General features: G+C 34.0%; 1 protein-coding gene across 10 annotated transcripts in view; it reads right to left on the bottom strand.

The window, feature by feature from the left end:
• Positions 1-1,039: 1,039 nt before the first annotated feature.
• LOC129235670 (RNA-binding protein Pasilla) overlaps positions 1,040-15,305 on the bottom strand; it is a 151,384-nt gene continuing 137,118 nt past the window's right edge. For 8 of the 10 annotated variants that reach the window (XM_054869643.1, XM_054869642.1, XM_054869644.1 and 5 more), the window contains 5 exons: positions 11,236-11,295; positions 9,561-9,704; positions 8,832-9,472; positions 8,184-8,760; positions 1,040-2,144 (listed from right to left, as the gene is read on the bottom strand). In XM_054869643.1, the coding sequence (XP_054725618.1) occupies positions 1,924-2,144; positions 8,184-8,760; positions 8,832-9,472; positions 9,561-9,704; positions 11,236-11,295 (1,643 nt within the window). In that variant the 3' untranslated portion in view covers positions 1,040-1,923. The remainder of the gene's footprint in view (positions 2,145-8,183; positions 8,761-8,831; positions 9,473-9,560; positions 9,705-11,235; positions 11,296-15,305) is intronic. The other 2 variants (XM_054869645.1, XM_054869640.1) reach the window with 1 other exon arrangement.

Genomic DNA, 15,305 nt, shown 5'->3' with positions numbered 1-15,305 from the left:
ATCTAAAATGTTACTTCAAAGAAATAATAATAAATAACAGTCGAAAATTGATGAACAGAACTTTCAAAAATCAAATGTTAGCTGAAATATCTGTAGCTGTTAATTTGAAGGGAATAATTTCGTCAATGTTAACTTAAATAGCTGTTAGATGTCTGTTAACTGCAATGGAATCATTTCGTCAATGTTATTTAAGCCAACATATCTTATGCAAGTATGTGCTAATAGAAAAGTTCATATATGGACGAGTGTGTAATAAACATTTGTTCGACCAATTAAATTTCGACTGTATTTTACAGTTTTTCGTCTTTAAATGTAGAAAGAAGTACAACAAAAATTACAACTGAAGTAATATTACGTTAGATTAGCAAAACCAAAAAAGGAATAAAAAAAACGAAAAAAAAACAAATTGCAAAAAATATGCATGCACAGAAAATGTAAGCTTTGAATGCTCCCGAACTCAATGTTTTAATTTTAATCCAAGTCAACAAGCATTAAACCGACTCTCCAGAAAATGTGCAATATTTTTAAAAGTATTCGCAATTAATCGTGTATCTCGAATTCGGGACACATTTTTTAGCTTGGATTTGAGTATTTCTGAAACGCTTTGACGTGCTGTACATGAATGAGCAAATAATTGAAGAGGAGTAGTAAAAATGAGGTTTCATGCCATTATACTTGGCATTCAAGTCTGCGTATACATATATGAGTGCGCGAAAAATTTGATATAAATCTTATTACTTTTCTGTGCATTTTTATACTCCTCCTACATTCACCAATGAATTGCATGCGTGCGTGTGTATGTGTATATGTGTATTCAGTGTGTCGATTTGATTGTTTTAAAAGTTATGAAGCATACTTTTCTCGGCACCTTCTTTCAACTAGTTAATGCTTGTAAAATTTTTACGATCGACTATTTGCTTTAATTTGCTAAAAAGAATCTATGGCAATTTATTACTAAAAATTTCCGCTTTTAACTACAAAGTTGGTCTTCCTTTCAATTGGAATATATTTTCATAGAAACAGTAGTTATTCAATAAAGTTGTTTTTTGTTTTTTTTTTTTGTTTGTTTACAATTTAGCTACATAAGTGAAAAATGTATGTATGTGTCTGTTCAGGTGTTGGTTTTTATTTGGGTTAGTTCACTTTTTCTACCTTATTTGCTTTTAGCTTTGCTAACATCTTTTTTATCTTTAAGTAAATATTTCGCTTTATTCCCACTACAATTAACGAGCTTTTGTAGTTAAATACAATATTTTTTAACAATGTTTTCCTTTGTTTTGTTTTTATTTTTTTCTATTTTTTCTTTTTTGCTATTAAAAATAATAATAAAATTCATCCTAATTATATATTTAAGAGTAATTACTTCAGTTGTGGTTTTTGTTGTTATTGTTCTTTTGCTGTGGCCTTTTGTATGTATGCGCGTATATAAATTTTTACCGTAATTCTTTCTTTCAAAATCTTTAACATACATTATACGCATTCTACGTTTTCCTCTTCACTTGCAATGTCTTTGTTAAATGTCTACTAATTCCCTTACTTGACTAACTCTCTGCGATTTTAAAATATTATTTTCCATTTTGTTGCTTTCTCCTCGCTAGACTCGTATTTTTTGTGAACGCAAAAAAATTTGCATTTTTGCTATGAATTTGTGGTGTGAAGTTTTAAATTAAAATTTTTGTTTTTAATATTTAACTACTTTTTCGTTTAAGTTGCTGACTTTTGTATTTCAATTTATTCCTTCTATTTACATTTTTCTGTTGTTTTTGTTGTTTACTCTTCGTCTGGTTTATATGATTATGGTAGTTGCTTCTCTGAATGCATTTTTGTTTTTTTTTTTTCTTTTATTTTGAGTTTCTTAATATATTTTTTCGGTTATGTTTTTGTTTTTTTGTTTTTTTAATATTTTTATAATTGTATTTCGCTTTAATTCACAACAGTGGTTAATGGAATTTGTCGCGCTCTCTTCGTCTCCTCGTCGGTGATTTTCTGTTCAATTAAATATTGCGCTTTGGCAATGGCACTCGGTTGACCAGTTATTGTTACAATTCGATTTCTAGTGCCAGGTGCGAATATGCCCTTTTTTGAAATTTGCACATTTGCGCCAGATATATGCTGAATTTCAACTAAACTACGACCATTTGGACCTGTAATTTTAATTTTGCATTATAATTGATTTTTATACACATATATATATGTATATGTATGTAGGAGTAAATGTACATAAAGAGAGGAAATCATAAGGAAATAAAGTTGCTTAATTGAAATATTGTTACTACATATGTTATGGCGTATTAAAATTGTTTTATAAACCTAAATTAAAATATATATTTATAATGTACAATAACAATAATAAAAAATAGGTTCTTATGTTAGGAAATTTGTTAAAAAACAAGAAAGTGGGCTTAAATTCAAAAAGAGGGATTGGAAAGTCAAAATGATGCATTAGTATAATTTTTAAATTCCGAAGTACAATTTTTGTTAGCAAAAATATAAAATTAGAATAAATGTTTAGCTGCTGAGCACTAAAACCAAAATGCTTTCATATAATTATTTTTATATATGCATACTTATATACATAATTTACTCAAAAATGAACGCATATGAGTAGAGCATAACTCGATAAAGAGTTTTGTGAAAAAATTACCCCCCGACATAGACACCTACATGTGGATGTACTTATGCAGATAACAAATCTTTTGTGCTCTATGTAAATGGGAATGTGACGCGTGTCCTCTACTTATTTTAAAGCTACTTACTTGCTAATGCTACTAACACTTCTGACTGATTTGAATAAAAGTATGTACTACAAAATTTAAATAATAGATATAATATGAGGTATTTCTGCTACTAGTTAATCCTGATGTAGTTACGATCAAGAGCTACTGATTTTTCGACATTTCTTCCGAAGTGTAACAACCCATGCGCTTGCTTGGCTGCGAAAGCTTTTCCTTTTTAACGTGAAAGCTTATTTGTCTTAAGTTGTGTGTTTTCCTGAATGGCGAAATTTGCATGCCAAATTTTATAGAGATATGTTGGTGATTTTAAATATACTTATAAAGGGTTTTTCAATTGGCGCGGGTCGATTTTGGCGCCTTGTGGCAGCCATTTTGTTTTGGTGACATCTGTCAAATCTTTTGTTTATTATTCAGTTGTTTATGCCAAATCATCATGGCAAGTTACACGATTGAACAGCACGTTCAAATGATAAAACTTTATTATCAAAATGAGTGTGGTGGCCCTTCCAATTTCTTATGGCCCACATTGAACCATATGGACCTAGACGACATGTGGTTCCAGCAGGACGGCGCTACGTGCCACACAGCAAACGCCATTTTATTCCATTTCAACATCTACCCGCCCTAGTTGAAAAACCCTTTACATGCAAGCAAGAAAATTCTAAAGAAAAACATTTAAGCGGTGAGGAAACTTCCGCTGAATTCTTTTCGAAGACAATTAAAACGCATAACGGTATGAATAGCGATTATATTGTAAAATGCTTCTTAAAACAAATTAAACCAATAAATGAAAATTGCTTATTTATATTATTTTATTATACACCAGGTGCAATTGTACAACGCTTCTAAACAATATCTAAGAATGGTAAAGAAAAAATGTAAAGCGAAAGTTATAGTGAAAATTTTGTAGAGGTTCAGCTACACGGAAAAGTTTTTCATGACGTACTAAAGTACAGGCGAGGATTCATCAAAGAGCGTTTAAAGTGCATCAAAGGTATTTTGTGGAAAGAAAATGCTTTGGAGAGCTTCTTCTTCTTCTTGATTGATTTCTCGTGCTCTCCGGCGCCATTTGGAAGTGCCAAATGAAGGCAAGTCCTTTTCCACCTGATCTTTCCAACGCATAGGAGACCTGTACGTTTGTATCTATTCAGACGACATGACCCAGCCAACAAAGCCGCTGGATTTTTATTCGCTGCGCTTTGTCTCTGTCCTTGTACACAGCTCATTGTACCATCTGCTACGATACACGCTGTCGCCAACGTGCAAAGGTCTAAAAGGTCTGTAGATATTCTCCGTTGGATTTCAAGGCAAACATTGATATCGGTGTTAGTGCGGGTTCTAAATAAACGAACCCACAACCTCGAAAACATAACTGTGTACTGCCAAACATTGTCAGTAATAGTCGTAGGCGAAAACATAAATATTTGTAATAGTTTTTCTTAATTTTGCAACAGGTGTACGTTAACACAAAAAAATTATCCGTTACGCAAAAATCGAACGAGCAAAGTGACAGCTCAAAGCAAGAAATTTTAGCCAAAAAAAAAGTTATCCATCACGAAAACGTATGATCTGAAAGCATACGAGCATGACAGAACTTTTTGTGAATATATAATAAATAATTTTTTTGTGGAATTTGGTATTTTATGCAGTTCTACCGTGTGCGCCAGAAACGTTTTTTTTTTTTTGTTTTTTTGAACAACAAATAATTTTTTAAGCAATCACAGCCGATATGTCTATCGGTCTCCTACCGATCTTCTATCGGTTTTTGCAAGTGGTAGCAAATTTTGCGTTCGTTAACTTTTTTGTTCTTTCTGCTTTATCAAGCGAACATTCTCTCCAGTTCGCTTACGCTCTTGATTTTAATTGAAAAATTATATATTTTTTTAATATGTATGATGCGTAGATTTCACCGAATGAAATCAAAGGTCTTAAATAACACTGAAACTCACTTAGATTTTCGATTAATATTTGGACTTGAATAAAGCTTGCAGTTTCCAAAATAAAATTTTATAGCGAAACTTGAGCACTTTGCATGCTCTGAACAACTATAAAACTTTACAAAGTTTGTGGGTAGAGAAAACTTGTTTTCTACTTATAGTTTTGGAAACTCTAACCGATTTCATGCTGCTACACACAAATGGATTTTGAAAAACCAACCTTTTAAATAACATATTTTTTATGCATTTTTAGTAAAGTAGTTTAATTTTTTTTTTATTGCTAAGGCTTATCAAGTTACTCTGCATCGCGTAATCTGCGTGTCTAAACTTACTATGGCTTTGCGCATGGGTGTTCGCTTATTTTCCTCAAATGTTATATTGAATTCAGTAGTTTGCTCTATCGATCCTTTAAATTACATACAACTCTAAAATATGTGTGTACTCATATATACAATATGTAAGACCCAATTAGTTTAACGTAACCCACAAAAAGATACCTAAAAAATGATTAATTGATAAAATATTAAAATTTAATCTACTAAAATAAATTTAGCACAAGCAACCGCGGCGCTTAACACAACTGGGAAACAAAGAACCACCAAAATGAGACAGGTATGTGCAAGTACATATGCACATACATATATGTATGATATGGCATACACAGTTAAATGATTTTACACGCGTGAACTATGTGCATATGTATGTGGGAGAATGCGCTGCACGGTTGCTGTATTTATAAGGCACTTTTCTAAATGTAAATTCCTATGTAAGTATATATTTATATGAATATGTAAATATTTGTGTATCGTATATGTATTTGTATATTTTGTAAAAGCCAATCCCTTTTTCATAAAAACTAATACACCTACTCCTATGAAAGCACATATTAATATGCTCGTATATATGTATGTATGTACATCGTTATATATTTGAATATAAAAACAAACCAAAAGTTCTACCTTAAGCTCTATAACACTCATATTTGTTGTGTTGAAAGATCGAAAGGTCCATTACAGACTGATTGTAAGTATGTATGTAGGTTAAGGTGTGCATTTCCACATATATAGGTACGTAAGTACGTTGCATACTATATCTAGCACTAAACACCATTTACATACATACATACATACATATATATAAAAGGTAATTGGTTGCACACAACCAATGTAGCGCACCCTGTTTTCTGGGTTTTTTAGTATTGGGAATGTTCAAGTTCAAATGATTAACAAAAACTACATTATTCGTATGTCTTTTTGCAAGGAATGCTTCTGAGTGTACAATTGTATGAATGTGCGTATGTGCGCATGCGTCGTAAGTAAGCCTCGTCGTTTAGGGCGAACAAAATTTTAACAAAAATTGAGTCTAGGCGATCCACTCTCTCATCATCAGAGTAAAAGTGAGCGAAGGGTACTGCTTATTAGGAGTGAAGTAGTAATGGTAGTGGTAGTAGTAGTAGTAGTGCTCTGGATATCCGCATGAATAAACGGCGCATAGGAGTAAAGTAGCGTACCGAGTTCACGAGCGTTATTTGGTGCTTAAGAGTGAAAAATGAAAAGTGATGCTCAAATCTGTGTGGTATGTCGTGTAGGTTTGCTTTTTATTTATTTTATTGTAGCTGAGTATTCAAACGTTGTGCCATCAAACGAATAGCACCCGAATGCTGATGCTTAAGCGCGATTAATATTTGGATATCACAAGCAAGAATGAATGAAAGAATGCTCGCCAAATTAAATATTGACTTTGGTTTTGATAACCGTAGCGCAACGAATTACGCACAAATTAATATACAACTTTGGTAATGATTACCGTAATTATATTATTTACATAAACAATAAATGTCACCACATATTCGTTGTGCTGTGGGCGCAAGTATATAAGTGTGCATGTGTATGAATGTGTTTATGTAAGAAGTGAAAAGGGGTCGTAAAAGAAATCACAGCTACTTCGTCAAACATACATCTGGATTTTATGCTTTTATGTGTATAGATATGTATGTATGTTTTTCACAAATTTAATTCACATTTTTTTGAGTTTTCAAAGATACTTCTTTGATGAATAGTTTTCTGCTAGTGAGTCCAATGGGCAGATTTCTTGAGATTTGATGTTTGTGTTTCATTATTATTTTGTTTTTTTTTTTGTTTGCTTGAGAACTTTAGTTTGTGATAAACGACAACAACGACATATGTTTGCGGCAAGAACTTGACTAGATTTTACAAACAAAAAACCGAGTATCTCAACAAATATTTATGCATTAAAATATGTTTCTTCTATAAGAACTATATGTATGAAACAAGGAATGAGTAACTTCAAGTGAAATTGTGTGTATGTGTGGGTGTGTTTGCTGAAATAAAGGTGCAATTAAGTGTCTGATGAAAGGATTGCGTATTTTCGTACTTTTAATTCTATACATAGAAATATTTGAAACGGAATTACAAAGAAGCAAAGGCCACTGGAATTAAGTCGCTTGCTATAGAGCTTCGCAAACTGCCTGTACCTTAAAATGAAGCGCCATACACCTACTCAACTTAGATTCGCTGCGAAGTGAGATTAAATTTAGAACGTTAAGCTCAATTTAAACATTTATTGCATTTGAAGTTACGTTGAAAAATTGGCGTTAACCGCCTATCTACTGCGCAAGTAAACGCGTTAGAGTGCGGGAATAAGACGTGCGTAAACTGAGTGTAACATATATTTAGGCGCGTTCTGTACACAAACGGTATTACTCGTACAACGCTTAAAAGTAGGCAATACATTACAATTTCCAATCAGAAGGTGTGGCACTTTTTATATGCGAATTTCATACACTTGTATGGGCGAATTTATTATTCCTACAATGTCTAAAGTATGCACCACATTTTTCAAACACTTTCTGATCTGAAGACTATTAGCTTTGCAGTGCTTAAATACAAAAGAACTATTTAAAATATTTACATATATTGCAGCTTCTTTGCCTTTACTCTTCATTCTATACAGAAAACGGCTTCCTTTAACACTTTGTCTATGGCATTCTATAAATTGGCGAACCTAAAAATAACATAAAATCTTCTGCCGCCTTATGAACTTTTAAATATATCACTCACTTTCGAATCATACGAACTTTTCGGTGTGATATACAAGTACGTATATGTGAATAACTCTGTTTAAACTTAGATTTAGGGGTATTCAAAACGTTGTTAAAATTGTGGTGGTTAAAGAAAAAATATGCAAAACATACGCAATGCTAAAAAGTTAAAAACGAATTACTGTTAGCAAATATGTTAAGCCTTTTTTCTAAGTTACTACAATCCGATTCTTAGCAACATAAGTATATAAATTTAGGCGTAACAATAGGCGAACTGTTGTTTTCTTGGTTTTTTTTTTTTTTGTTTTGTGTTTTTTGTTTAACGGGTGGAAATATCAACAACTTTTAAATGTGTCAGTGCATAGGTTTCGGATTGTTATGTGTGTGTTTTTTTTTTTTACCAACTTGGGTTTACTTTGTTTTAGTAAGGATAATAAAAGTGTGGCCCACCTAAGATAGCGCCAACAATCACTTCTGGAATTTCAACATTTTTGGTATCCTTGGCACCCAAATCTCCCGGTGTGGGACTCTTGCTCAAGCCGCTAAGCGAGTGTGTTGCAGCACTTAAAGTTTGCGCCGTGGTACACGTGGTGCCGGTGGCCGCTGTTAAACCGAAACTATTATTATTCAGCGATACCGGTGTGGCGGCTTGTGCCGCTGTGGCGGCATTCGTACTCAAATGACGGAACGGATCGAATTGTGCGGCGGCGGCGGCCGCTTCCAGGTGCGACTGTGTCGGACGGCTGGCAGCTGCTGCAGCAGCAGCGGCCGCTGCCGCTGTATATTGATCCAGATTTACTTGACCCACTGCACCGAAAACGTTGCCGGCAGTAGCCGCTGAGGCGGCGGCAGCTGTCTGCTGATCCAACGCCGAAACACCCAGATGATAGCTGCCGAGTGTGGTTGTGCCATTAGCATGCGGTACACCGACTCCCATGCCCAACACGCCGTACTTGGCGAGTACGCCTAGAGCGGCGCACACTTCGTTGGTGGCGGTCTCTGAGTAACCAGAGCCGCGTAGAGCGACCTATATGTATAGAGAGAAAGCATAAAGTAATTAGCATAACTGGCATTTTAAATTACATGTTGCATAAATACCTTGATGTGCTCAAGTAATTGTGTAGCCACAGCCAAGTTGGGTGCTGGATTTGGTGAGCCCAAGTTCAATGATAAATTGATGCCAGTGCCATTTACCAATAGACCTGCAGCAGTGGCGCCGCCGCCGATGGTTTGACCCAATGTGGAGTTCAATGAAGCGGTACTCGTATTAATGGCATTCTGATTGGTGGCATACGGCGAACCAGTCGGATTAAAATTAGCCACCGGTCCACTAATATCGGCATATGACACATTAAGACATGTACCGGACTGAGGATCCTCAACAATCTTGGAGAGTATCATCTTACAAGCAGCTTTATTATTCTCTTTATCGCCAATAATAGTGATGCAACGTTCCTGCAATGAAATATCTTTGGGTTTCTGTGAAATCTGCACATACGAGCCACTCTCCTCTTTGATCTGTTTAATGAAAGCACCACCTTTGCCGATAATCATGCCGGCTGTGGAATTAGGCACCAAAATTTTCACTTGCTTATCACGATCTTGATTTTGCTTGGAATCGTTGTCTATGATTTTAGTGGTAAGATCGGGCTTCTCGCGTATCTTATCCATAATAAAATCCATAACCGACATAATGCCATCCACGGAGCCAGTGATGAGGCAAACGCGCTCGGTAGTACCTGTGGGTGCGGAGAAATCGTAAAATAAGTAGGCACGAAAATACTATGTGTGTAAGTGTGTGTATGTACTTATATATTTGCCACTTACCTGGATAGAAATCATGGGACTTAGACATCTTAACTCTAGCACCGGAGTCTTTCTGCAAAGAGGCGATCGTCTCGCCACCTTTGCCAATGATGGCACCAGAGGCCACTGCTGGCACAAGGATCTTCATATGATACGATGAATCGCCTGCTTGAGCGATTATTGAAACGAAACAAAGCATTACAGAGAAAGAGAAAGGAAAAAATGGAAAGCACCGAGGCGCGTTAATCAAGTATTCAATTAGGCAATGTTGCTTGTGTAATTTGCCTTTTACAAAAATTACTAAATTCTTGCTTTTTGTTTTGTATAACCTCCACGAAATACATGCATTCGGCTCATGTGTTTCGCTTGTGGTCGCAGGCATTACATACATACATATAAGCAATTTACTATACATTAATAAATCGTTACATACACAGAAGAGGATTTAAAATTAAAAATAATAACAGTTGCGCTCTCTTTCGCTTCAAATGAGTATTCAAATTCATCGTTTTTTGTTATTTTTTTTTTTTTGCTTGCTGTGGCTTTTTGCTGGCCGAGCTGGGCTGAAATGGGGCGAAGAAATGAGTGCGTCGCTTGGCGACATGGAATCGAATGAATCGAAATGGCATGAAATGAGTTGAAATGAAACGTTGCGCGTTTGCGCAAATAGATTGAATGTTGGTGAAAATGAGATGCGTGAGATATGTATGGAGTGATTCGAAAATTATCGATTTTCACCAATTATTATTATATTTTCGTGATAGTAAATTTGTGATAAGCTAATATTAGTGCCGCAGTCAAAATTATGTATAATTGGAAATTTGTAGGCCAAATAGCGGAATTCTAGAAATTCTCACAAGCCGGCTATAACTATTGTAAGACAAACGTTTTCGGGATTTTTAATTTAATCTGAAACGTATTTAATGACTTGAAACGCTATTCGTTTTCAGAAAATAGCGCTATGCAAAAATTAAAAAAGTGGAGAAATTTTTTTTATTGGATTCTATTGGACAGCAACTAATCTAAATTTTTCGGATGCAAGAGAATGCACAACTAAAAATAAATATATGTGCAATAAATTCTTCCCTAAATGGTGAGCCATCGGAGCGGAAAGCCGATATAACTGGAAACAGATGTGTAGCAATAAAATGCTATAAAAACACGATTGCTCCTTGAGCTTAAAGAAAATTACTCTTTCTACTTAAAATTAGCTACACAAATGCGCTCAGTGGACTTGTCAGAAGACCACGCCAAAAATAACATATTTGCAATTAACATGCACCCTGAACTATATCTGCACCCTAAAAATTGCCATTATACTTTTTTGAAAAGTTAGAGAATATACATTTTTAGTAAAATTATCAATTATTTACAATTATTTAATTTCTAGAAACTCTAATTGCTTCTGAAGGTATTTGGTGAATACTTGAAACGCCGAAGGATCGAGATCGTAAATCGAGAAAAAGATAATATATGTAGTTACAAGAAAATAAGATGCATTTGGGGAAATAATATAAAAGCAAAATAAAAGTGGAAACTTATGTTGTTTAAAAAAGGCACAAAAGCTTTAAAACGGCATATTAGAAACGGTTCTTTGTTAAATTAAAACTAAAGCATTAATTTTGTTTCAATTTCAATTTTGTAGGCAGATGAAAGTCGGCTTTAATGATAGTTAATGAATAATGACAAAGCTTACCATGAGAGAAATTGTTATTATTTTCAATTTCAACCTCAATTCCCGAACAAACTGACTCACCTGCAAAGAGAAAAAGAGAGAGAGAAAAAAGAAAAAACATTATTTACTCAGTTTGTTTAATTAAATTAATGTTTCATAAAGTGTTTTAAAATGAAATGATAATATGAAAGGCGAAAAATAAAGGCTTTTTCAAAAGACGCGAATAAACGTGGTTTTAAAATAAAACATGTAAAAATTTACATTGAGAACTTCCACGTCTATTCACGAATGCCTGATTATTGAGAGCGTCGAGATATCGATTAACGGTTGCTCAGCAAGACATTGCGCTACAGCAGCAATAATCTCAACAGAACATCCAGTTTTTGGTCTATCAGTCTTTTCTCTAATTTAGACAGAACTAGTGTCTTGAAATTTTTTCACCAACCTTTGAATTATCGAATTATCTAAGCGCCACTTTTGAAAAACCACTAATATTTCAGAGGAGAGAATGCTGATTCCAAAAAGGCAGATTCAAAAGAGGAAATCCATTTAGAGCCATTTTTCAACTAACCTATATTATACGAGTTTATTTTAAATATAAATAAAGGCTAGATGTAGGAAAAATCACTTGCTAAGCTGAAAAGTGAATAAGAATTTAAATGTTGGTAAAAAAAGTGTACAATGTTGCCTGAAGGCAAGGATTTTAGGATAAGTGAAATGGCATGTCACGAATTAGGCTCACACAAAACAAATACGACTGCAGTAGGAAGAACAAAACAAAAAAATGTTCTGATGTCTTCAAATTTGTCCTGTGACGCCAAAAATTAGACACCTATTTTTTTATTTATTTTATTAAATATTTCCTTGTTAGGCTTTTAAAAGTACAACTGAATTCCTATGGAAAAATGGCACTTTGCCGAAATTTGATATGAAATCAATTCTAAAATCAGATCGATTTTATTTAATTTCTTCTCTTAATTTCTATTCACAAATGTACAAAACATTATATCCAAAAATTAAAAAAAAATGGAAATAAATATTTTTTTTTTTTAATTTAAGTATTTTTTTTTTATATCGAAGTTTTTTTTTTTAATTTTTATTACTTTTTTTAATTTTAATTAATATTTTTTGTTGGTTTTAATTTTACTATTTTTTTTTTTAATTTCAGGATTACTATACTAATCATTAAAATATCTGTAGACGCGTTCCAATATCTTCAGATATACGTATTTTCCTATTCGTTGCTGTCTACCAAAATATTAGCCCAGAGAAAATTATGGTTCCAACATTTACATAGGAGGTAGGCTCCATACATACCAGCGTATTTTTGCATGCCCAAGGAATAGCCATAGGTCTTATTTCAGTACAGAACCTTGCCTTTTCTAGTAAATTTTTCCCCCATTTTCACTTTCTCAAATACAAACTACAAAGGTGCGAGTGATTAAATATTCATGTTTAGAAACGCACTTACCTATGTTACACTCTACCATACCCCTGCCTGAAATGTGTGTGTATTTATAGCCTAAAGGGTCAAAGCGTGGCTGAGAAGCTAAACCCTATTACATATTTACAAAGGACAGCCCTCAATGGACGCAATGTCACCGTTTCAAAAAGTTTATTTATTTTTTATTTAGGTTTCCACTACATGCAAACATAAAACACACGTATTCCCAGGCCCACCACCGTTTGAGGCTGTCATATGAATTTGCATGTATGCCTATACGGGTCATGACAGGTTGGCACGCAGGCGGTAACTCAGCCATTGAATATATTGACATAACGAGACAAGTTGGTCATTTAATGAAAAAGGCGTCAACTAATATGCTACATACATGTATCGCATTTCTATATACGCACTTACATATATACATGAACGGATATGTTATTACAAGATACGCAAAGCGAAAGAAATTCCAAACTAGTCCAGAAGCGCCCAATTTGTATTGGTCAAAGAGAGTTATATTTGTTATATAAAATTAAAGATTCTATTAGTAAGATTTTATTGAAATTTTACTTGATTTCGAGACTTTGGATCCCATTGTCTTTAGAGCAGCTGGATTGTCAACGAAAATAATCTTGCTTTCGTTTCAAAACATGATATCTTGTAGAAAACTAACTGCACTCGCAATACTATATTAAAAACTGAACTACAGATTTTCTTAATAGAGGCGCCATATTTTCGAGCCATTTTATTCATTTCTTTACAATACTATTTTTCTAAATTTTTTAATCGGATTTGTCAAGTAGAAAATTTTATTTGTCGAAAAATATGTAGATGCTGGTGAGCAGGTTCCTCTTTTCTGAATCCAGCACTTGCCTCGAAGTAGGCAGCAGCGAGACATACGAGTATAACCTTCTTTAATGTACGTCATTGTAAAATTCCCCAACTTCTTAAACTATAAAAAACCACTACACAACGTCATCGCCAAGTAATCTAAATTGTGTTATCACCCGAAAATCACCATTTCGAAACCAGCACATTTGCCTGCAGGGTATTTGCAATTTTCAGTGCAATTGCATGAATGTGTGCCTGCCTTTGCACATTGCCTACAACTCATTTCTAAGCCTCACGGCCTTGCGGCATTTTCATTCGTTCCTTCATTTTTTTTCACACTGCAGTTCTAATTTATTTGCCATCTCGCGCACTTTTTAAGTTTGTGTCTGTATGCGTGTGTAGAGGTATGTGCTTTTGTCAACTGTGCCCTTCAGAGTTTTATATACACAAGCATATTGGTTGTTGGTGTTGATTTTTGTGCGCTACGTCGTTAGTTTTTAATTAGATACAAGTTGTGAACTGAATTCATTTCAAATATTCAGGTGATACTTAAATATGTACATACATACGAGTATATGTATGTATGTAGCAGTGAACTGAGGGCAAAATGACATTGCACAGATACCTAAAGACCCAAATAGAAAGTGTCGAGTGTGCTCTACATAAATGTAAGAACATGTTTACATACATAGTATGTATGTGTGTTTATATGTAAATGTCAGAAAATGCGAAAATTTACAAATATAAATGTGGTCGAATTTAAGATATAGGTGTATGTGCGAAAAGCCTATTAGCAACTTGGTAGGAAAGTGTGAATACGCTTCTGTGCATACATATATACACCATGCATTAATATTGCGCTAAATGGTGTAGAAAAATCGAAAGCGAGTTCTGCGTTCTATTCGAGCAGTGTCTGTAAATAATTTACTATAAAGTGTTGAAAGGTAAAAATTTTCTATGGAAGAGCTTACATATCAGAAATATGAGGAATATTAAGGAAAAATTTTGTTTGGCTTAAATTAGATGGAATACTCTTCCTACAAAGCGTTCACTTAGCGGTCACATGCGCTAATTTTAGGGCTAATTGTATTCTTGCACATCACCAATTACTTCGGCTCTTAATGAATACACTTAAAGTCCTTTCAATGAAATGCAACTTGTTCTTCTTCTTCTTGATTAGCGTGATAACCGCTTAAGCGATTTTGGCCGTGCTTAACAAAGCGCGCTAGTCGTTTCTTTCTCATGCTAAACTGAGCAAGAAATGCGACTAAAATGCCGAAATGATCGAAAAATTGGTGTTCCAAAAATCTGTAACATATTATGCAGATTATTATCATTTTGATCGAATTCATCTTCTAAAGAAATCGTCATTCGGTGCTTGGAACCTTTCGGCATATTGCGATTGATTTCGTACCCATTTGGTATTTTCGTGAAGGATCATATCGCACTTGTTACGTTAAAGCGTAACAACTCAAAATCTGAACATTTTCAATAGAGACGAAAAACTGTTTCCGTAAATATTAATAATATAGGTATTACAAGGGAAAAAATATGTAATTGCACGAAAATATCATTAAAAACAATATAACGGTTGTTTCATTCTTTTTTGTTTAGTAGTTGCGCTAAAATAACAAATTTTTGAGTGGTTACTCTTTTCCTTTTCTTTTTGAGTTGTTACGCTTTAACGTAACAAGTGCGATATGTTCATTTTTAAATGCCTTGTCAAAGCCTATAATGAAAGAAGAGAGCTATGCCTATCAGTTTTTCTGACAAGTCAATTGAAGTCGTGGAACTTTGCAAGCTTCTCGCAGTGAAA

Source organism: Anastrepha obliqua, chromosome 1 (assembly GCF_027943255.1).
Source record: "Anastrepha obliqua isolate idAnaObli1 chromosome 1, idAnaObli1_1.0, whole genome shotgun sequence".
NCBI classification, from domain to species: domain Eukaryota; kingdom Metazoa; phylum Arthropoda; class Insecta; order Diptera; family Tephritidae; genus Anastrepha; species Anastrepha obliqua.
Note: the sequence above shows the minus strand (reverse complement) of the source record. Positions and strands in the feature narration are given on the sequence as shown.